This window comes from Sebastes fasciatus, chromosome 15, assembly GCF_043250625.1.
Source record: "Sebastes fasciatus isolate fSebFas1 chromosome 15, fSebFas1.pri, whole genome shotgun sequence".
Taxonomy (NCBI): Eukaryota; Metazoa; Chordata; class Actinopteri; order Perciformes; family Sebastidae; genus Sebastes; species Sebastes fasciatus.
Window position 1 is genome coordinate 17,093,886 of NC_133809.1, and position 23,505 is coordinate 17,117,390.

At 39.4% G+C, this 23,505-nt stretch overlaps 1 protein-coding gene across 1 annotated transcript; it reads right to left on the reverse strand.

Annotated features, from left to right (window-relative positions):
• Positions 1 to 38: 38 nt before the first annotated feature.
• pcnx4 (pecanex 4) lies at positions 39 to 13,108 on the reverse strand. Its single transcript, XM_074660261.1, has 11 exons — positions 12,966 to 13,108; positions 9,978 to 10,752; positions 9,698 to 9,877; positions 8,041 to 8,579; positions 7,846 to 7,946; positions 6,664 to 6,786; positions 4,744 to 5,104; positions 2,796 to 2,899; positions 1,607 to 2,712; positions 1,232 to 1,418; positions 39 to 1,037 (listed from the first exon to the last, which is right to left on the reverse strand). The coding sequence occupies exons 2-11, from the start codon at positions 10,673 to 10,675 to the stop codon at positions 786 to 788; spliced, it is 3,651 nt and encodes a 1,216-aa protein (XP_074516362.1). The 5' UTR covers positions 10,676 to 10,752; positions 12,966 to 13,108; the 3' UTR covers positions 39 to 785.
• Between the last annotated feature and the right edge of the window lie 10,397 nt (positions 13,109 to 23,505).

Sequence of the window (23,505 nt, forward strand, 5' to 3'; positions counted from 1 at the left end):
CTGCCCTGGCAAGTTTGTTCAGTGAAACGTAACAAAACTGCTTCTGCCAAGCTATTTTATTATAAGTATATACAGGTACACATATAAAAATCAACAATTTGTACAAGAGAATATGGACAAATTCATTTAACTCTTCATTCTAAGTTGTAAACAAGTGAATTGTAAACAAAACAATAGCACAAAACACCTTCCACATACAGCAAAACATACCCAAGGCACATCCTTGATATTTTTAACAAAACATTAAAATTCTTGTCTGTTTTTTTGTGGACGAGGGGGGATCACCTGAAAATTGTGAAATCTAAAAAGTACAATAAAACCAGAGGTATTCAGCAGGTGTCATCAAGAGGGGAGGCGGGCTAATGTATTCACTTCCTTTTAAGCACAAACATTACTTAACAAACCACAAAACGTATGTGCTTCGGTGGAAACCTATCAGTGACTTTTTCTTTAATGTGCTGTTAGGAGGTAGGCCACACTGTCAGTTAAAATATGTTCGATGCCACTGCTTCTTCTTCTGTGGTGCAGGAAATGAAGCACCAAAATAATTAATGTGAAAAACAAAGTAGGTTCCCATAGACATTAGTTTTCTGAACTCGTGTGAGTCAACGGTTTCAAAAGCAAAACTTCAAAACTGAAGTTTTCTCTTGACTTTGCTATAGTTTCCACAAGATATTCCTAATAACCATTACCTTTGGAAATTGATATTTTGATGTGGTAGCGCCGACTGAAAAGCATCCTCCTCGCTCTCCAGAATATGTTCGGCAAAAAGGTTGAGCCACAGGTCAGAGGCAGGGGAAGTGAAGGGGGGCTGAGGAGTAAATGGGGTACCCTAGAGGGGGATCAGCTGCCTGAACAGTTAGGTTCCTTAGCATGAATGGGTGAGCCTGGATGCTGTAACGCTCCTCGTCGTCATTAGTAGCATACAGGAGCTCCCAGGAAAGGTTTGCCCACTGGCCTCGCACCCCCTCTCCATTCAGACGACCCACCTGCACCAGCTGCTCCTGCAGGGACAGAACTCGCCCTGTGTACGTACCCTGTGGACAAGGACAGTCAATCATACAAATGTAATACACACACATTTCACTGAGACTGGCTCTAAATTGTTATTTCAAATATCCTCAATTTCATTCCAACGTCTGAATAAGAATGAGCTGTAGGTAAGGTATCAACAGATTTTATATTTTGTAGCTTTGACAGGATGTAAACAAGGACTGGTGTGTGCAATTACCATAGCGAGGTCATGTCCTAGAGAGAATAGGAAGGGTTTCTCCTGAAGGACGCTGTCGTGCCAGCCTTTCTCTGTCACCAGGCCAATGTACCAATCCCTTTCATATTCCTCCAAGGTGCTGAACAATTCCTCAGGGGACTCCATGGGTCCTAGACTTGCTTGATCAAACAGCAGCTTGAAACTGAACCTGAAGGCAAACAAAACATTGGAGGCAAAATTTCAAGGAAATATATTTTTTTTTCTCTGGTATATATAATTCTCGCACACACTTATCACCTCTGCATTGATTTATTTAAGAAGAGTCATGTCACAAGGACTAACTCTAATGACATATAGTGATCGGAGTTACCAAAAGCTAGAAACTGCCAATTTTACCTGAAAGCCCGTAGTGCGAGCTGGTAAAGTTCTTTACTTGAGGACAGCCAGTCGAGTCCTTCCGTCCATGGTATATCTCCGCAATAGAGTCTGTATACGTAACTGGGACTAGTGAAGGCAGACTCTGCCCCCAGTGAGATGAGACATGAAAGTGCAACCTGTGCGTGCAGCTCTTTCAAGGCTTCATCCTCCTTCAGGGCCTTGGTCATGTCCTCCGAGGTCTCGCCCTGCACAGCAGGCCCAAACCGCCCCAAGGTGAACCGAAACCAGTCCTCAGGAAACAAAGGCCTGAGCTGCAGCAAGCGGGATGGCAGCAGAGGCGCAGTCCTCCATCCTGTCGGTAGGTTGAACACTTCCGACTGGGGGCAGCTGAAGTTCAGCTGAGGGAGAGAGCCGGGACTCTCTCTGAAGACCTCTGGGTTGCGGCCTTTATCCACTGCTGGCATCCCGATGCCCAGACCCAGAGGCTGCAGTGGCTGCAGGGCGGAGAGAGCCATGTTTTCAAAAAGACTGTCCATCTCCACAGAGCCTGGCAGGGAGGCTCCTGTCTGCAGCCCTGCGTGTCCAGGCTGGGCCTCTGCGGTCACTAACGCCACCGTCCGCCTGGCTGGTTGAGGTCCAAATAAGTCGTCCTCATCTGACCAATCACCAAAGGAGGTCAAACTGGAGCTGTCCTGTCTGAACCTGAGAGAAGACACATTGGATTCCACCACGACAGCCTCAGGTGGCTGGTTACAAGTGGTCTGGGCCAACTGGGAAGACTGGGACTTCCTGCCTCCGACCCCTGGCCCTTCTTCACAGCTCCACAGAAATCCTTTATGCTTCTGCACGCAGTATCGGAGGAGCAACCAGACCAGTGCTTTTAGAAAGTCATCCTGAAGCTTCCTCAAGTTGTCATGAGAGTCAATGATGCCAGAGAGCACATTTCGGGCATCGGAGTAGACTCGCACTGCGAGGGCAGCACAAGGGGTGAGGGCGTTTGCCCAGTGCAGGTTAAAGCCCTGGGTGAAGCCGAGCCGCTCAGGGCGCTCAAAAGCAGCCTCAAACACCTCATCCACCCTCCGTGCCTCCACTGTGTGGCAAGATGTCTCCTGCAGCTCCAGACCCTGTAACAAACCACACCGCACTATGTAATCATGTTGTAAATGACTGCAGTGATTCTTTATAAGCAAACAGAAAGACAGAGTACCTTAATGCTGACTGTACAATAGCCATATCCTCTCTCCAGGATCATTATCCAAACCATACGGTCCTGAAAGCGCCCAAGAAAATGAGAGCCGGGGGCTAAAGAACCTACAAAGGGGGGAGAAAATCATCAGTCATCCATGCATCGAACATGTAAAGAGATGTTTTCTGTAAATTGAGGGCAACAAGGAGGGGAAACACAATATATTCACATCATGTAACACACATAAGTAATGGTGCGCACTCCTTTCATTTTGCATCAGCTGTGCGTCCCTCTGCTGACTATGTGGATAACATGGCTACTGGATGAGCTGCAGGGAGACGCGTACTGTCACAGTTGTACAGGAAGATCATGATACTGTTTTAACTGGCTGACTGCACAGAGATCTAAATATTACATCTTTTCTTAGCCTTAGCTTTCCATTAGCCTCTAAAAGTTCACTCATTTTGTACAAAGCAGGCAGAAGACAGACGTCTGTTTCAACGCAGATGATCAGAAATGGCAAGGTGATGGAGGCTTTTGTTTTACGAGTACTCGCTTGGCTCAAGAATAATGTCATGTCCCATATCGACATCTCAGAATAGTCCCAGCCGCTACCTCATGATGGGAAGTGACAAGCTGGGCAGACTCCTTTCCTGCTCGCTTTCTCCACGGCCCCCAGTGTGAGCAAAGCAAGAGAACACTACAAACTGCCATCGTTAGACTGGGGGCATCAACCTAACAAGCGCCTATTCTGAATTATACATCACAGCTACAACACAAGATCACCTCAGCAGCGTCATTCAGTTCTGAATCATCAATCCATAAATAATGATTCTCTACTTGCACCGTTTTTCATGCCCCCTCCTGATCGAGCACAGGTCAAAATCCTAGCAGCAGCTACGTTTGGCCTAAGAGTATTACGCGGTTAATGGTGTGGAAAGATTTGGATGTAATGAATACAGATCAGAGCTATTTTTTTTGGGTCACTTCACAGGAAGCTCAACTGGATCATGCAAGCTCGCATTACTGCCAGCGATTCCAAAGAGCTGCTCACAACATCATTCCTCTTACTATTAAACCATATGAGGTGATGGTTCAGTGCTCTTTGATCTGCATACTGTCCCTTCTTGACCCATAGGAAAGATGAGTCACGCAGTTATAGTACAAGTTAGGGGTGTCGCATGTACCCGTATAGATGATAACCGTGATATTTAAAACATATTGTGGAAATAATCCAGCGCCTCTTAAATCACTTTTGTATATTTATGGTTACAGACTCTCTCTCCACCTCCCTACACATAATTCATTTGCCAAAAAAAGAGGCAAAACAGACAATAAACAAAGTTTAAGATGAATTTGATTGATTATTATTTTTTCTCTCAAATTTTTACATAGATATCGCGATAATATTATTATCCTGAATTTTTTTGGTGATGATAATCGAGTAGTGAAAATCCGATATCGTGACAGCCCTGGAAGTCAAAACACATTATACTAAAAAATTTGTAGAGCTGCAACAATTAATCGATTAATTGTCAACTATTTAATTAAATGCCAACTATTTTGATAATCGATTAATCGGTTTGAGAAATCTTTTAAGAAAAAAAGAAGGCTAAATTGTGGATATTTCCTGGTTTCTTTACTCCTCTATGTGGACAAAACAAAACATTTGATGACGTCATTTTGTAGACCAAACAACTAATCGATTAATCAAGAAAATAATCGACAGATTAATCGACAATGAAAGTAATTGTTAGTTGCAGCCCTAAAAAATAGTGATAATATTAACTTTTGAATATTGTTGGAGCACTGCAGATCAGTGTGCGTACAGCTGTAGGATGTAAATAACAAAAAATATGTAGTTCTGAAATTTACTAAAATAGTTAACGGTTGTTACTTTTAACATCTGAGAAAGACTCAAAAAGAAAGACACCATAGACAGAAGACATATCTAGCATAGACAACTAACCCAGTGACCCTCTTGCAAAGGCCGTCCTCAGAGCAGAGGCCAGACTTCCGCTCATCTGCTGGTAGAAGATAGAGTCCGGGCAGGGACAGGCGGTACCTACGGGGCCTGGCCAACTGCGCTGAGGCCGGGGGAACCCCACCAGGAAGATGGGCAGGGTGAAGAGGGGCAGCAGAGGGGCAGAGAGCAGGGCAGACAGGGTCACCACCGCCAGCAGCAGCGGGCATAGGGAGGCATTCACAGCCAAGAGGGTTCCAGCCGACTGACGGCGCTGCTTCTTCTCTGTCCAAGATGTCACCAACACAGTCAGGGTGAACTTTAGCTTGGCGAGGAACTGGGTCAGCCTGTCAATCAGGAGGCCCACCTGGATCAGAAACACACAGGCAAACAATGAAGAGCACTGAACTACTGAACCACCATCAGGTCTTATCAGCTGATGTCTGTCTAATATACCGTATGTTTGAGTGACTTTTTGAGTGCTTCATTCTAGTGATCCGACTTTTTCAGTCCCGATACCGACAGCGATACCTGGGCTTTGGGTATCGGCCGATACCGAGTACCGATCTGATACCAGTGTTTAATTAATTAGCTGTATGTCTCACTGTGAGGAAGTGACTGGGATCATTCTGTTATGTGTAAGGCAACATCAGGCTCGACTTAAATATTGCTTTCCTAACATTGTAAAACAACAACTAAATACATAGATAAAAGAAAAAGGAATTTACTGAATTGTTATTTATTATTAAAGTAATAAATTGTACTCCAGCAACTTGGTAAGAAATCTTCAAAATTAACATGAATCGCAATTCAAGTGTAAACATTTTAATGCAGCAACAAATTGGTCAAAACTTAAACAAAAATTCAAATTCCAGTATATAATGTATATATATATGTAAACATAGAATCTAATTGAATAGATCGGCTCCATTGTCACCGATATCCGATCCAGCTATTAAGAGTCAGTATCTGATCCAGTATCAGCTGGATCAGATATCCAGTCAGTATCAGCATCCCTACTTCATTCACATTTTTTTACTTTACTTTATATTTTTTAAGTTACGTTTAATATCTGCTGATCAAACCAAAAGTTTGGGACAATTTCACTGCAATATTAATATATACACTCAGCAGCCACTTTATTGGGTATCCCTGTAAAATTGTATGCAATCTAATACAACAGCTCATTCATAAATTCTGCCTTTGCAAGGATAATTGGCACTGTCATAAAGTAATTGATTTAACTATATGTTTATTATTGAGGTGATAGTTTACAATTGTGTTGTATTGGACTGTTATATTAGGGGGTTTCTAAAGTTGTGCCGCCCACTTATTTGTATGTGTGTATTTTTGTGTGTGGGTGTGTGTGTGTGTGTGTGTGTATGTATGGGCGTGTGGATGGATGTCTCTGTTTACTTGCACATTTTTGCTGCTTTCTTTGTTGTTTTGGTTTTATTTAAAGCACTCTGAACTGCTTTTGTATGATATGGTGTTATACAAATAAATATGAATTGAATTGTCCTCAATTTGCAGCAGATCTGTTGCATTGGATTATATTAAATTGTATAGGCGTACCTAATAAAGTGGCCATATTATATATATTTTTTCACAAAGGCTCTGTACTTACCTGAAAAAATGTTGCAATATTTTGAAAAAAAGTGAAAAAATGGTATCAGTACCCATGGCAATTTTCCATGTTTGAGTTTTGACAAGATGGCTCCATTATGGTATAAATGCTTCAGACAAATATTCTTTAGGTTCAGAAACTAAGTATCCCATGCCAACAGGTCAGTGTTCTGTTCACAGCTACAGCGTATACATTTGAGAGATGAGGTTTAGGACGGATTTAAGCCTGCAGATATGATATACAACATAGAGGGATCTAATGTGGGGTGTAAATAAGTGGAAAATGAAGGTTGACCTCACCAGCAGAAGCTGAACTCCAGTGCCCAGGTTGTCCCACCCTGGCAGCAGGTTGTTTCCAGCTGCAAGCCGCACAAAGACCACCACCACCATCTGCAGCAGAGCATCCTCTGAATTCTGCCACACCTGCAACAAAGAGCAACCACTGTGCTGAGCATAAAAACCAAGCAAAACAAACTCTGGGATTAATCACAGCACATCTTAAGAACAGAAAAAAAGGAAGTTGTGCAATCAGAACCAGAAATACTTTATTGATCCTTGGGGGGAAATTGGGACAGTAAAGTTCCTCTTATATATAAGCATAAGAAATATAAGAAAAATTTAAATAAAGGAGTATGTATAATGTAAATTATGTCTATAATACTAAAATATATAACAATATATGTAGAGTGACATAAATCAATAATAAAAATAAGAATGTACAATATGTGTGTCAAACACATACAATGTATAACCACAGTGTGAGTAAGTCAATTAAAAATAAAAGGTAACACTTCATTTTACAGGTCTGCAAATTTCATGGTGATTAGGTGATAATAAGCAAGTTACCTATTTGAGATTTCTTTGGAATTATTGCCAAATAAATTACCTCAAAATGTATCAAAGATTACGTTATTATAACCATTATTTAATAATTATATGCTAAAATGGCACATAATGTGTTTTTAAAGAAATTTAAAATAAGTTATTTGCTAATTATTATCTATTTATCAGTAGACACGGGAATAAAGCTTATCAATTAACTTATGTCAACTTATTCTTTTCCTGGAGATGTATTAAATAAATTACCAGCTGTTGGTAAAAAGTGGAATCAATTATTAAATAATGTTTATAATAAAGTCCTTTTCGATCAATTTTGAGGTAAATATTGGGATAATTTGGCAGTAATTAAAAAAAAAATTCAAATAGGTTACTTGCTAATTATCACCTAATTACTATGAAATTTGCGGACCTGTAAAATGAAGTGTTACCAAATAAAATGCTGAGAAGTGGGATCTATTAATATGATAATAAGAAATGATGGGGTAGTAGCTGCTGTTGCTGCTGATAAGTCCAAGGGACAGTCTGTTGACTTTTTTTGCCTGGAGTTACTTTTAAAAGAAGGTCTTTATTGTAACAAATATGTTCTGCATGTTATGTTCATATTGATATTTAGATTGTGAGCAAGAGTAAGTGTGAGCATACCACTCTAAAGGCTCGAGTGAATCCCACACTGAGGGAAGCCCTGTGGAGCAGCTGCAGAGATTTGTCCATAGACAGGAAAGCAATCATTGCAAATGGAGACACTGTGAAGTAAAACACACAGTAAGTGAAGGTCAAAAACACTTTCACACAGAGCACTGTTGTTTTCACACCTGAGAGAGATAAAACCAAGCTCACCAAGATAAAGAAGGACTCGTCTGATTGCCGCAGCAACATATAATCCTCTGTTCCTCTGCTTGAATGTCTGCACACTGGACATGCCTTTAGGGTACAGGGGATTGAGGAACACCCCTCCAAATACATAGGCCCCCTGGATCTCTCTGAGAGCCCAACAGAGGCCGAAGAGTACGAGGAGGAGGTAGCTGACAGGGGCCTGGGATCCCGTAACCAAGCTCTTGGACTGAGCTGAACCGAGGAAGTGATGCAACAGCCCCGCCTCTGCCATCGCCACCAGAAACAGGCTCAAATATAGCAGCAGCTCCCTGAAGCCCAGATTCCAGCCAAAGGGACTGGGAGGAGGAGGTGGCGACCCCCCTCTGCGAAATCCATGGTCCCCAAAGTCTGCCTTGGGACCTCTGCAGAGTGTGCCAACCTGGCTGAGGTCCAGGCTCAGCAGAAATCCCGTAGAGATGGAGAAGAGAACCACACCCAGTGTTGACGGGATGAAGTAATTACATACAGCGATGCCGGCAGATACACCAAACATCAACAGCAGCCTGTGGGACAGCGCACACACAGTAGGTCAGGGCTGATGATACACAGGCTACTGTCACATTTGTCATTTCAATCTGATTATTAGAATCTGATGAGGACAAATTTCCCACATAATGCATAATGTGAATAAACAAAAACTGTGTTTCGCTCAACTTGCTGCAATAAAAAACACTGAAGCTACTGCTTTAAATCATGATATTCAAGTGTCAGGCACACATTATGATTGGATTTATATGTAGTCTGGACGCATTTTAGATAATGTTAGAGCTGCCCGACTAATCAGTCGTTTCGGTCTTAATTGGCTAAAATTTCTTTAGTCATTAGTCCTTCTTTAATGCCGAATGACTTATTTCCAAGGCACTTATGAGCACATCTCTGGTAAACACAAGATTTAAAGTGGTGCTTTTGTGTGATTCTTTGTGTAGAAACTCAGTTTCACAGATCTGTCGATTAAATCAACAAAATAATAAGTGTTAGTCGATCAAGAATTTTTTGGTTGAGGACAGCCCTAGATAAGGTGCATTGAAGCAATGAATAGAGACGGCATCTGATAAAATACTATTTTTGAAATCAGAGCTACAAATTCATGGTGAAATTATGACAAATAAACTTTATTGGGAAAACATGTGGTCGTAGGGCTGACCCGAATGCTTCAAAGCTTCAACCTTTGCCATGATAATTGACCTCCAAATCAGTATTCGAATGCTTCGTTTTTTGTTTTTCTTATTATAGATAAGTATATAATAATAAAGTATAATTCCCCAAATAGCCCATGAAATAAGGGATAATCCTACAACATTATTCATTATTCATATTCAACATTAATTATTCTTAGTTATTTTCAGATGGACATAGCGGTTTGTTGTGTGTAGAGGTGCGTGTGTGTACAGTTGTGCGGCAGCGGCATTGTTCGGGCACTGAAATGGGGGAGATGGAGATAGACATGTCAGCCTGCTGCGCTGAAGCGAAGCTTCGAATACCTTCGAATATTTCTCACCGAAGCCTGAAAAATGTTATCCGGGACAGCCCTAGGTGGTTGTTTATGTAGTTTCAGATTTTCTACTATAGTGTAAAACTGCTGATGAAAGCTAAGGCTGAAGCATGCGCTTTCAATATGTACCTGAGGTTGCTGGACATGGGCGAGCCTCCTAAGCCAAAAACGAGAGCCTGCTCCATGCCCCAGAGGAGCAGGGCATCCAGGGGAGGCAGTATACCGAGCGCCCACAGCAGAGGTAGGAAGAGGAACAGCACATGGAGAACCTGGCTGGCCAGTTGGAGCTCAGGGACAGGGCCTGAGAACCTAAATCGGAGCAAGACATTGAGATGTATTATGGCAAAATAAAATACATTCTATAAGAGGACATCTCAATTAATCAGACAACTGTGTTGCTGTTGCTCACCTGTCAGCCAAGTCCACAGCAATGAAAATAAAAATGTAGAGGGGCCGGGTGAGTGGGGTGATCTCATAAGTGTCCTGTGCCTGGAAAGTGGCCGTCTCTGTGGCTGTATTCACAATGAGGGAATACTCAGCTATACACAGTGTCACCCAACTCAGGACAAAGACGACCAGCGATATGCCAATGCTGCCGTAGAGAGCAGTCAGTCTGCCAAGGAACACATACCATGTCCCAAAACCACAGAGCACCCCAGCTAGTACTGTGTGCAGCACCACATTCAGTCCAAACCTCTTTCCCGGGGCGATAAATCGTACTGTCTCTGGGCTGATGCAGTGGGTGAACTCCACTTCCTCTTCATCAACCAGGATGTTGGGCGCACCTAGCCTCTCCACAGTGCCGTTCCTCCGAGCAGCATACAGCGCCAGGGCCTGGACACCCGCTGCAGCCCCGAACATAAGCATACCAGAAAGCACTGTGGCGTGGAGCTCCTGAAGCAGCTGCAGCTGGCAGAGCAGAGTACCGATGCCCCCGAAAAGCCATGGTGTCAAGAACAAGACTACCTGATTGACATACACATATGGTGGGGCACAGTAGCCCAACTTGAAGCGTGGACCCCCCAACACTGTCTGGGGGAAGCGCTTCCAGAAGAACTCCTGCTTGTACTCATTAAGAAGGGGCACATCTGGCCCCATTCTGACCATTCCCAAAGGGGTGGCAGGTCATCTCCACACAGCTGAAGGAGGGGGTCCATTCATCATCCCATATGCAATGAAACTGTCTGCAATGAAGCACACCTTCAGTTAGGCAATGGAGAAATAATTATTACCAAACAAACTAGAGATGTCCCAACACAATATATCATAATATAATTACTCCCGAAGGCTGTGCCATCGGTGTGTGAATGAGTATTTAGATTAGATCCTGATGGGCAGGTTGTATGGCAGCCTCTGCCATCAGTGTATGAATGTGTGGGAGAATGTTGACATGTAGTGTAAAGCGCTTTGAGTGGTCGGACGATTAGAAAAGCGCTATATATATAAATGCAAGTCCATTTACCATCATTGTCACTGTCATACAACAGTAGCCCCAGTCTGTGCCTCTCATGTAGTAACATTACACAAACTGAAGTTAAATAAGCAGTAAATAATACAATTGTGTTGCTGCATTGTGCATGTATTTGGATAATTGTGGAACTTCTGAGTGCTTCTCCTAACTAACTTCTTACAGCTGTCATACTATAAACAGAGTGCTGGGGTCACTGCAATGACCACTAATGGATAATAATAACCATATATTTTCGTTAATTTCAAAATTAATTTCACGACATGTAGAATACAAAAAAAAATAAAAGAAGAAATAAAGAAAAAGAATGATCATACCAACAAGTGGACAGTCAGTAACAAGTAGTATTTACATACAATGAAAAGCGTAAGAAAAATAAATTGTCAACACTCGATACCTTGATTTACATATTCAAAAAGGAGTGAGAAGAAGTATAAACGTATTTAATCCCACCCCTTCTCCATAAATCAATTGTTAATTATTAAGTGGGAGGTGATGTGTATGTGTGTATGTGTGTATTTATGTATGCACATATTTCTTTTTCAATATTATATTTATTGTTTTTTTGTTCATTTTGAAACAACAGAACAAACATTCACAAAGTCCCCAATAATAACATTCTCGGTACAAAGAAACTTAATAAACCTAATATTAATATAAAATAATCAAGAATAGATACAGGAAAAACATATTATATAAAAGGAGTGAGAAGAAGTATAAACGTATTTAATCCCACCCCTTCTCCATAAGTGAATTATTAATTATTAACCAGCTTCCTTATTGAGCCATACATATACTCTAATTAGATTTTCCTAAATTTGTCTAACTATAATTATTATTATTTATAATTATTCTAACTATAATTATTACCTTTAATCTGTGTCATACAGAAATTTAAATTAATTACTGATATATATCATTTTATTGCTAATCTTATGTTACTCCTAAACAAAAAAAAAATATTTTTTAAAGCCATTTAACTACAACAGGAAAGACATACCTCAAAAGCTCAACCCCTTTGACACCTAACTACTAATTTCTGCATCAATCTTATAATATAAGGTTGTCAGAGCATCCCTGAAACTGTCAATGACTTAACTGACATGTTGAAATTGTTGTTAGCACCTTATATAATACGTATCCATTAAAATAGTTATTTTAATAACAAAAGAAACCTTCTGTTTATAGTGTATAGCACAACATGAGACACAACCACATGAGACACAACCACAGGAGCAACAGCTACTGGGCTGCCATGAAAACACATCACAGCAGCTTGTTTTGTTTTGCTCTTTTTTGTACTGTGTTAGCTGATAAATCTTCTTTTTTGCACTATCCCCTTTGTTGCTGTACACTGCAAATGTCCCCACTGCGGAACTAATAAAGGAATATCTTATCTTATCTTACCTCAAAAGCCCAACTCCTTTGTCACCTACTAATCTCTGCATCAATCTGATAACATAACAGCATAAAAGAGCATCCCTGAAACTGTCAATGAGTCAACTGACATGATGAAATTGTTGTTAGCACCTTATATAACACGTGTCCATTAAACTAGTTCAATAACAAAAGAAACCTTCTGTGTTTATAGTGTGTATAGCACAACATGAGACACAACCACATGAGACACAACCACAGGAGCAACAGCTACTCAGTTGCCATGAAAACACATCACAGCATCTTGTGGATGAGCTAACCTGTGCTAACCCCTTCAAGCTGTCTCATATAACTCCTATAGCTCCTATAACTCCTATAATGTGTCATTAGAGATGAGTAAATTGTCCTCCAGACCTCCAGAGACTGTTCTCATCCTTTCACGTTAGCTAGCTGTTATTATTGTTGTTAGCTAGCCTGACTCTCCGTTAGCATTGCTAGCTTCTTACAGGTAAATAACAGCAGGTAGGCAACACTGCTGTGAGACAAACTTACCGTTAACAGCAGAGTAGGCAGCTGCGGATAGGTTTGTGTGTAATAGTTGAGGATATAGGAGGTATTAAGTGGAAATAAGGTGGGAATAAGGCAGCGTTAACGTTAGCTGCGAGCTAACCGTTTGAAAGCCAAGCAACATCGCTATAATACACAGAGAGGTTTCAACCAATGAGAGTGGAGAGAAGAGGAGAGCGCGTCCTCTGATTGGCTTAAAAATGATTAAGCCCCGCCCCCTTACATCTACACTTGTTATTATGGAAAATTATTTTTATTCCTTTTTTTCCCCAAACATAACAAAACATAACACCGGTGCCATAATACCTTACAATATCTTACATTTAACATTTAATATGCACATACATCATTGGTGGAGCAGGATGATTGTGAATAGGGTGATAGAATAGGATGATGACTGAATTGTATACTGATTTTTTTCTTTTTTAATTGATTATGTGTATATGTGTTTTTGTATGTGTATATACTGCGTGTGTGTGTATGTATGTATACAGTATATATATGTATATATAAATATATTTTATTGTTTTAAATTTTATTTATTTTACTTGTGTATATTCGTTTTACTTATATATCTATTTTTTGTATATAATGTGTTTTTCCTGTATCTATTCTGGCTTATTTTATATTAATATTAGGTTTATTAAGTTTCTTTGTACCGAGAATGTTATTCTTGGGGACGTTTGTGAATGTTTGTTCTGTTGTTTCAAAATGAACAAAAAAACAATAAATATAATATTGAAAAAGAAATATGTACATACATAAATACACACATACACATCACCTCCCACTCCCACACAGAGACAGGACCAGCCTACTTCCACACCCCTAGAGGTGAAGTTACAGAAGAAAAAAACATTAAAATATTTTTTTAAAATAATTTAATTAGTTAGTTAGAATTAAAAGTAATAAGTACTACATTAGTATAGTTCATGGTGGCAAGATAGAAACCGTAATTAAATTAATTAATTAATTATTTAAATAAATGTAGAGAGAAAAAGAAAAAAGAAAACAGCACATAGAAAATAATAATTAATAATTAAGTAAATACCCTAGAAAGGTTAAGAAGATTCTATATACGTGATCCATGGATCCCATATCCTATAGAAGAGCTGTGGGCTACCTCTTATAGCATAGGTTATTTTTTCATCTTTTCAACTACACGTTATTAAAACAAAAGAAACAACACAAATACATGTTGAAATAAATAGGTTTGATGTAATGCTATATTTCAGTCAAGATCAGATTGTAAATAACATGCAATTTGTAGTACAATTATTTATTATTTTTTGGAAAATTTGATATTCATAAGACAAAATGGTCAGGAAGCAAAGCCAACATTCCTGCAATTTGCATCCTGCATCATTGTGACGACCCCTCCACTCCACTTGGTGTCCCGTGTCTTTTTGCTGGTTCACTTTTGTTTTGCAGTAGAGAGGGTCGTCAGGCTGATGAGCCACACCCGGGCTTGGTGTGGTTGGGATAAAAGCTCTCTACCTTTCAACAGATGTGGCTCTCTTCCTTGGCTGGCACACCTGTTTTGGTTTTGTTTGCAGCAGACATTTTCACACACCCACACATGCCTACATTACTGATTACTGACTTTCCACGTTTATTTTGTTATCGATTGTTAGTTTGTTAAATAAATGCCTGTTACTATTTTTAAATTCGTCTGGTCTCCCATTTTTGTTGCAACCTTTGAGCCGGGTTGTAACAAATGGGGGCTCGTCTGGGATTTGTTTGACCCAGTTTAGATTGGTATTGTGCAGTTGGTTCTACAAGTTGTTAATGCTTGATTGGCAGAGACTGTGGTTTCATGAATGAGATCAGTTGTTGCCTAGTCGGCAGGTGCACCTCATTTTGTAAATTGAGTTGTGCATCTAGATTTTTGGGAGACATGGTCGAGTGTGGTAAGTAGGCTGTTCTGCTGTTTTTTTTGGTGAATGTAAGCAGCTGAATTGGATAACAAGTTGCTGATTTGTTCTGGTGTTAGTATTGAGTTGTGCATGCTGGTGATTTTGTGGCACTGAGTTCTGTTGGTCCTGCAGCCAGTGTTAACACAGGTTGGCAGGTGTGAGCTATCAGCAGTGATTGCAGGGTCTTCTAGTGAGTAACTTTTAGCTTTTGTGGAGTTTCCCTGGCAATGTGGTCCATTTGGGCTCGTTGGTTTGTTTTAGTTTGTTATTTTTGTGTGGTGTGCGGTCAGAGCAGTTGTCTCGGGGACACATCCAGAGCTGTCAGGTGGGTAACCAGCTTGCTGGGGGCCTAACCGAGGCTACTGGTTTAAGTGTTTAAAGAGCCTCCCGCTAATCTGCATGAAGACTAGGGTTCAGTGAGGTAGATTAGTTTGAGATAGGTAGTTTAGGTAGGGGGAGACTTCCACATTAGTTTGGTAGACATTGTCTCTTTTGTGCACTATTTGACCTGGGCAACACTGTCTGTTGGTGCCTTTAGACCAATAGTGTGTGATGGCTGGGGTAGTTGGACCCAGTTATGAGAGTTCTGCACAGCCTGGAGGGTTTCTGGGTAGTTGGACCCAGTTACACTGAAGGTGCTCCATTTGTGAGAACCTGAATGATGGCTGTTGCAGGAGGTTATAGTGGTTCATATGGTTACAGGAGGGATGTGGTGAATTGTCATTGGTTGTGCTGTGACGTGCAACTTGGTAGCTTGGCCTGTTAGCCGTGGGAACATAAGCGCTATAGCTCATGCCTTGGTTGGTGTGAGCTTTGTTGTAGTTTGGTTGCCTCTCTGTGCTGTGCGTCTTGGGACGACTTGTTTGGCTAGTGAGCCTTTGTTGTAGAGGAACCTTTTGATGCTACTTTTGGGTAGCGCTTATATCCGTTCTGTGTTTTGGTAGCTGGAGCTTATGGCAAGTCCAGTTCTGTATGTTTTGGTAGCTGGGATTTTGCACGTCACTTTGTCCGATACTTGCACATTGTTTGATGATCTGTGTGTTAACCACCTAGTCTTGCATTTCCATGTATAGACCAACCCTCCAAAGAACATCTTGTTTTCAAACCTGGTGATGTACCATTACTGTCTAATATCTCTATGCTGTAAATTCTTAAATGCTTCTCCAGGTGTTGGAGTTGCTGGGTTGCAGTGTGGTGATTGGTTGGCTGTCTAAGTGACGCACTACAGAACTGGTCAGTATGAAAGGTTTATTTTTTTGAAATTATTAGGCTATGTAGTTTACTGTATTTTGTTAGAAGTGTTGTCTGTCGGCATTCCCGGTGGGAACACCGTTTTTATGGAGGGGGGTGTGACGACCCCTCCACTCCACTTGGTGTCCCGTGTCTTTTTGCTGGTTCACTTTTGTTTTGCAGGAGAGGGTCGTCAGGCTAATGAGCCACACCCGGGCTTGGTGTGGTTGGGATAAAAGCTCTCTACCTTTCAACAGATGCGGCTCTCTTCCTTGGCTGGCACACCTGTTTTGGTTTTGTTTGTGGGAGACATTTTCACACACCCACACATGCCTACATCACTGATTACTGACTTTCCATGTTTATTTAGTTATTTATTGTTAGTTTGTTAAATAAATGCCTGTTACTATTTTTAAACTCGTCTGGTCTCCCATTTTTGTTGCAACCTTTTGAGCCGGGTTGTAACAATCATACCCTATATTAAAAACAAAAAAGGCATTAAGACTTATAAATTATTAAATGATTATAATATGATGTATAGAACATATACACAAACCCTGGCATTATGAAATGTATCTGTAATTATTTTTGTTGTCTTTTTTGTTCAACTGTATCTGTATCTCTGTTAATGAGCATGAGTTCAATAAAGAAAGCATTAAATAAAAAAATCAGAAATAGTATACTGAAAGAAGTGCTCTAACAGACATATTAACAGTTATTTTTCTGTCCATTCATCTAGATGTTTTTTTTCTTATTTTAGGATAAACAGTGGGATAAAGCTTAGAAAATTTGTGATAATACTGTCAATAACAAACTTAGGAACTTGTGTTAGAAAGATTCAAGCTGGATATTGACTACAAGTGTGATCTCTGTGGCTTTGAAAAAGAGTATTCCTATCTATTTTTTCACTATATAAGAATGTTCTGGATTTATGTAAGATGAATGTTGAAATAAATGTTTGATGTAATTCTATATTTTTGTCAAGATAAGAGTGAAAATATGATCTATGACTATTATTAATCATTTTTGGAAAATGTAATATTTATAAGTAAAAATGCTCAGGAACCAAGCCAACTTTCCTGCATTTTATTAATGAATTCAAAAAACATAGCTATATATATTTGTATGATATATTTTTTTTTATCAATTATCAACATCTTTTTAGCTTCTGTCTTTAATAATACACATAATAAATATTCATTATTTGTTTTCCGTTCCATGGCAGGAGTCTTCCTGTATCTTTGGCATTCCCGAGGCACCTGAGTGGATGTCAACCAGCCAAACATCCTAGGAAGCTGCAGCACCACAGCTGAACACACTGAACACACTTCTGCACCAAACCTGCTTCCAGACCCAAAACCAGTGTGGCAACACTTAGAAGAAGACAGCCGCAGTCGAGTCGATGAGGAGCGTCCCAAACTCACCAGTGCAGATGAAGCTGTCACTATGTGCTTCCTCTGTGATGGCAGGTTTGTGAAGCTCCTCACACACGCTGCAGCATCTGCTCACCTCCATGTGCACAAATCAAGACGGCCAAGAAAGAGACACTGACAGACTGGTTATTATTGTATATATGCACTATTTTATATAATTATTTTGCATACAATTGTTTACTGTGTAGTACCTTCCTACACAGTATTGTAGTGTCCTTTTTTACAACTTTGTTTGGTGTTGAATTCATTAAAATGGACTAAATGTAAGATGATCCAGTGTTCTGTGAGATCCTCTACCCTCAGTGATGCTGCGTTAACATGAAGCTTCTTAAATACTGATTCCACTGCGGGTGTCACAATGTTTCTATTGGCTAAAATGCTTTAAACGGCAAAATATATTTACATATTTGATGCTGGGCCAGATTTCTAAACATTTTTGACACAGATGATATAAAACTCCATCAGATTTTTTTCATTGAGGCCTGAAAATCCACAAATTCAGATTCCTCTCACTTTATTTTGGAGACAGTAACCACAAAGTATTAAAATGATCTCAAGGCAGTGAAGCCTAAAGTTTATTAACTTTTGTTAATTGTTAAACAGTGACCACATATTCTGTTGATAGAGTAACCTAATATAGCGTGTGAGAGTTTGTAAAAGGATGTTTTGATATGAATTTACTTCAATTCATCAAGAGTTTTTGCCAATTTTGGATTCTCTGTTCACCGTGGAGGCATGTGAGAATTCTTCTTTTTTCTTTTCATCACAAAACATCAAGTCAAATAGCAAAAGGAGCCAGTCTCTTTATGTAATAAATAAATCATTGCCTGAGTATTGTAAGTTAAAGTATACAAAGTGTACTTTCATAAACTAAAAAGTGGGCTACAAGTATACTGGCAGTATAAAAACTATTAAAATAGTTTACTGAGAGTACTTTAAAAGAGTACTTTCATAAACTAAGTGGGCTACAAGTACATAACTAGTAAACTAACATTATACCTATAAGTTCACTGTCATAGTATACTGTAGTTGCAGTACAAAATACAACTCAGATGTAAACTAGTTGTGTAATCAAAGTTTACTATTTTACACTTAAAGTATACTTAAAAGTATACTTTTATAAACTAAAAAGTGGGCCAATTTAGTCCAAAGAAGCATTGAAGTAATACACTTACAAGTATACTACTCATATATTAGTATTAGTATACTTACTACATAAAGTATACTTGGGGGAAATATACTTGAAGTTTACTTAAGTACACTTCATAAAATAAACTTCATGTATACTACTTTTTTGTAAGGGATATTTGTATACAGCATATTTAGTATATAAAATATTTACAGACAGCCATCAGCACATTAAAATAAATCACTAATGGCTGGTTAATGTTGCTGATCTGGGAAATGAGGCTGTGTCTGTGCTAGCTCCTATTTGTAGGCTATATGCACACACACCTGACACACAGTCTGTATGAGCACCTTGTGTAAAAGCAAATAAAGTGTTTCTCTGTATTTTCAGTATTAACTCTTTACTCAGTAGCTGCATGTTGGATGTTCAATAAACACACACAGTAGTACACAGTGATATGCACGCTCCGGTGCACAAAATTGCCAACCAGATCATCATCCAGATGTGTTCAACAACAACATCAGCAGTAACACACTGGTTTTGCGTGCAGATGTGATGCTGCGATTTAAAGGGACTGTGTTTAACTGTGAAGTAGACCTGTGAGTGATCACCTGTGTTTGGCGCTGAGCCAAAAACTTTGTAACACAGCTGTCACTGTTGCTGTTTGACATGAGAAAAACAAGATTTATTTTTTCATCAAGTCAAAGATTAATTTAAGTGGGAATAACTTTGAGCGATGAAACTGTCAATATCATAGCCAGGCATAAGATAAAGCAGCAAATAAATCAGGAAAAATTAGGCTGTGATTGTCAGTTTTTGTGTGAGTGGGAATCACATTCAGCTGTAACCACCAGCTTTATTAGAAACTCTATTGTATGAAAAACTGGCAAAACTACATGAATACAACTGTAAAATGCAGAAAACACTCCTCAATAAATAACAAAGGATTTTACCACTCCAACTTGCTTTCCACTGAACAATGAAAAGACCATCCCTCTAATTATAATGACATCTTGTTTATCCTCCTTCTCCTAAATATTTTTTCCAACCTCTCACTTGCCAGTATCTTTAAATCCTGACTCTAATGCGCTTAGTCGACCCCAAAAACTGACATAGGATTAGAAATATGAATATTAAATCCTTGTTATGTTCTTAATACAAAAAAAGAGCAAATCCTACAAGTATTTTATTATTTCAATATAATGAAAGTGATTGTGATGAAGTGTCTGCCTCCCCAAAATGTGGATTTACTTAGAAGGAGGGCACAAAAAGGAGGATCATGAAGTGATCAACTAAAAAGGCCACAATATCAACACAAAGAACTATAATAATCTGGAGCCAAGGAGATTAAATTGTTGTTGTTATTCTTCACTGAGGCTGAGGGGATAAGGGTGAGCAGGAGGTTGTGTTTCCTTGTCATCTTGAAAAAGCAATTTCTGCTCTGTGTAGGACACAATAAACCATAACAGCAGAAAAGCCACAACAACATGTAAATCTCCCATAGCACCACTTATTTAAAATCATTGCTCCATTTTTGTTATAGCTGCCTGATGAAGACTTGAATTAATACTTCAGAGTCATTAAAGGAGAAACACAAATGCAAATATCATGAAATGAAAAAGGCTGATACCAAATTGGCTACAATCTACAAAAAGCAGACCATCTGACGGTGCTCTGAAAATTGATTCCCGTTAAATTTACAAGAAAATTGGGCATTTGTGAGTTGTTTGGTTACCAATTGTTTTCGCCATTTTAACAGAGCGACGCACTCTGTGTGATTGAAATAATGTGATAAATGACACACAAGTTCAATAATGTGATAAATCACAAGCAGGTCCAGAAATGAAAAGCAGTTAAGATTTAATGCTCTCATCCAAAATATCTACACAAAATAAAAGCATTTTCCTTTTCATTCTAATTGTCCATCTCACTGCATTCTTTTATCTGTATTTCCTCTCTCTCTCGTTATTCTAGGGAGCCTCACAGGAAACAAATTACAGCAAAATGACAAACAACAACAATAACTCGATGACAGATTTCAAGAGAAGCAATACGCCGAGATTGTTTTTGAATAGAGGATGTATTTGTGGGGATGAGAAATGAACTCTGGGACATAATACGCACCTTTTGAAAACAAAATAATTCACATTTTCATTATCTGAATTTGTTTGCCATCAGCAGCCAAATGTGGAGAAAACATTTGATTTTTTTTTTGAACAGCCAATTCCAAGTCAAGTGATGATGTAATTGTAACCTCTACCGGAGCACTTCTAAAGTTAATACAAGCTGGTGAATGTGTAACGAGTTTAATGTTCTTCATCCATTACACATACTGCGCATAATGCTTCGATAGGCACTGCACAAGATGCGGTGTTATCCCCTGCATCAAACATCAATCAATGTCCTCATCCCGCTCACTTCACCCACAACATCAACCAACACTGGAACCTGAGTAGATAGCGGTGAAAACACGGTCCATTCAGCAATTATTCACAGAGTCTTGGACTAATGGTGCTCTGAATGCACAGACACAGCAAATGTAGGGAATTAGTGGACCAGAAGTAATGGCCCCATACAGAGCATGTGTTTTTCTATGAGTGTGTGTGTTGGTGGGGATGGGAGGAAGAGCATCATCTATAACTGATTCCCAACAAGCACAAACATGTCTAATTATGAATCCAGACCACAACTGCAGAGACCAACTCACTTTCCCCTTCTTCTCTGTCTCTCTTTCTCCCCCCCTCGCTCCCTCCCGCCTGAGCCAGGCTCCATATCAGGCGGATGAAAACATAACCTGTCACATTCCATCCCATTAAACCAGCTACGAACCATGTGGTCGACTCACATGGAGGAGCGAAGAGAGGCAGAGAGATAGTCAGAGAGAGCGGTGCATCTGGGTTCACTCAGGACTGATGAATTATTCACAATCTTTATGCTAATGTCACTTTAATGTTAAAAATACTGACAGATATGCAAAGTGAAACATACTGTATGAAGTGGTATGCTCGCTATAAACTTACACTAGACACACAGACTTACATTTGCATTATATTTTATATCCATACTGCACATATACTGTACAGAAATATAAAGCGCGTAATTATCCTTTGCAATACCTAATGCATTAGAGAGCTCTCCCTGAGCTCCCAAATCTGTGCATTAGAGAGGGTTTTTTTCTATGTGAGTCCATCAGCTGCCATTTGATGTCAGGCAGAGCAAGGTAATGACAGTGCACTCACTTGCACAGTCATTAGCCCCGCTTAATGCTGGGAATTAACACAAATTAAGGGAAGTTAAATACATGCATTAGAGGAGCTTGTTTGGGGAGAGCTTTTCACTGTTGCCTCACATGTTTCTGTAAAGGCCACACAGGCAGGGAACACACAACTAAAGCATATCTCTGCCTTCAACTGGTAAAATTGCTACCTACTGTACAGGGCAAGGGGTAAATTCATTGAGGATTGATCAGCAGTGTTGTACAGAGAGAGCTAATGGAGCTCTAAGGACACCTAGTGGCCACATTCACACCACTGATTCATAAAGTTCAGCTTGGTGGAAGAAATATGGCAGAAAACGTTGCTGCTTCTGGCTTCAGTGGATTCAAAGTGATGTCCATTTGAAAGGGTGTTCTTAATAAAAATTAAGTCTTTGCTTTTGTTTATAATTTAGGCATATGTTTCCCAAACCTGGGTCCCAACTTAAAACTAGAGTTGGTAATCTTCTTCAAAAAATTTTTTTTGTTATATCTGTTGAAATTTGTTTTACATCCTGACAGCAATCAATAAATCAAATACTCTGACTAAAAAAGGAAAACAAATCTGGTATCTGTGGCTGTCGCAGAACTTTTGATCAATCATTTCATTCGGCCCGAATGTAATGCTTGGACAGTGTGTGAGGCAAAGTGTGTATTTTTAGTCGGTTATTATTATTATTATTATTTGTTTAGTCTGCACACGTTCTTTTGGTTGACAACACTTCCGGTAATTGGGACTGCGGGAGTTAGACAAAGATGGTGAGATAGGCTTCGATATTTTCTGTTGACTATCACTTCATGTTTAGTTATTCAAGTTATTGTGTGTAATTCCTTTAATTTAATAAACAGTAAAACACATCTGGACTTTTGGACTTTTTTGGAATGAGTCACACAGTAAAAAGCCTACTTCAGCCTCTTATCGGCTTTTTAATTGATAGTAGTCGCTGCAGACGGCTCAGTGTTGCAGACTTGGCGACTTTCTCGCTAGATTTAAGGGGCTTTAGGAGTTAGTGCTGCTAGCTACTTTCATTGGAAAAGAGTTAGCAACACCGGTTGGTTTTTCGGTTGGATAATTTTAAAAATCTAGCGTACTCTTGCTAGTTTAAGATTACCAACCCTATCTTTAATTATGTATGTCTGTTTTTTTTAAGGAGTACGTATTATGCGAAAGCACAGGTCTCAAGTTAAATAAAACAATAATTTAACTTTGTAATAAGTTGTTGAGAAAGATAACAACAGTATGTACAGTGACAGTGAGAATGGTGTTCTTCTTTCACTATATAACATTGATGCCGAGGTTGATTGATGGAAACAGATGCTCTATCTAAATCTTTTCACATGGAGGTTTTCATCATGCATTGATCCGTTTAGAGGTCCCAGAATGAAAAGGTTTTAGATCACATAATATATCCTCCTCATTTAAGGCTCAGACTGGTGTTTTGGTTAACTACATGACTACTAGACTAAACTGACAGGAAGACAGGAAGGATTATAATCTCTAACATCAATATCATGTGAAGTAGGTTCATTTCATTTCCAGCTACAAACACACAAGATTTGCCTT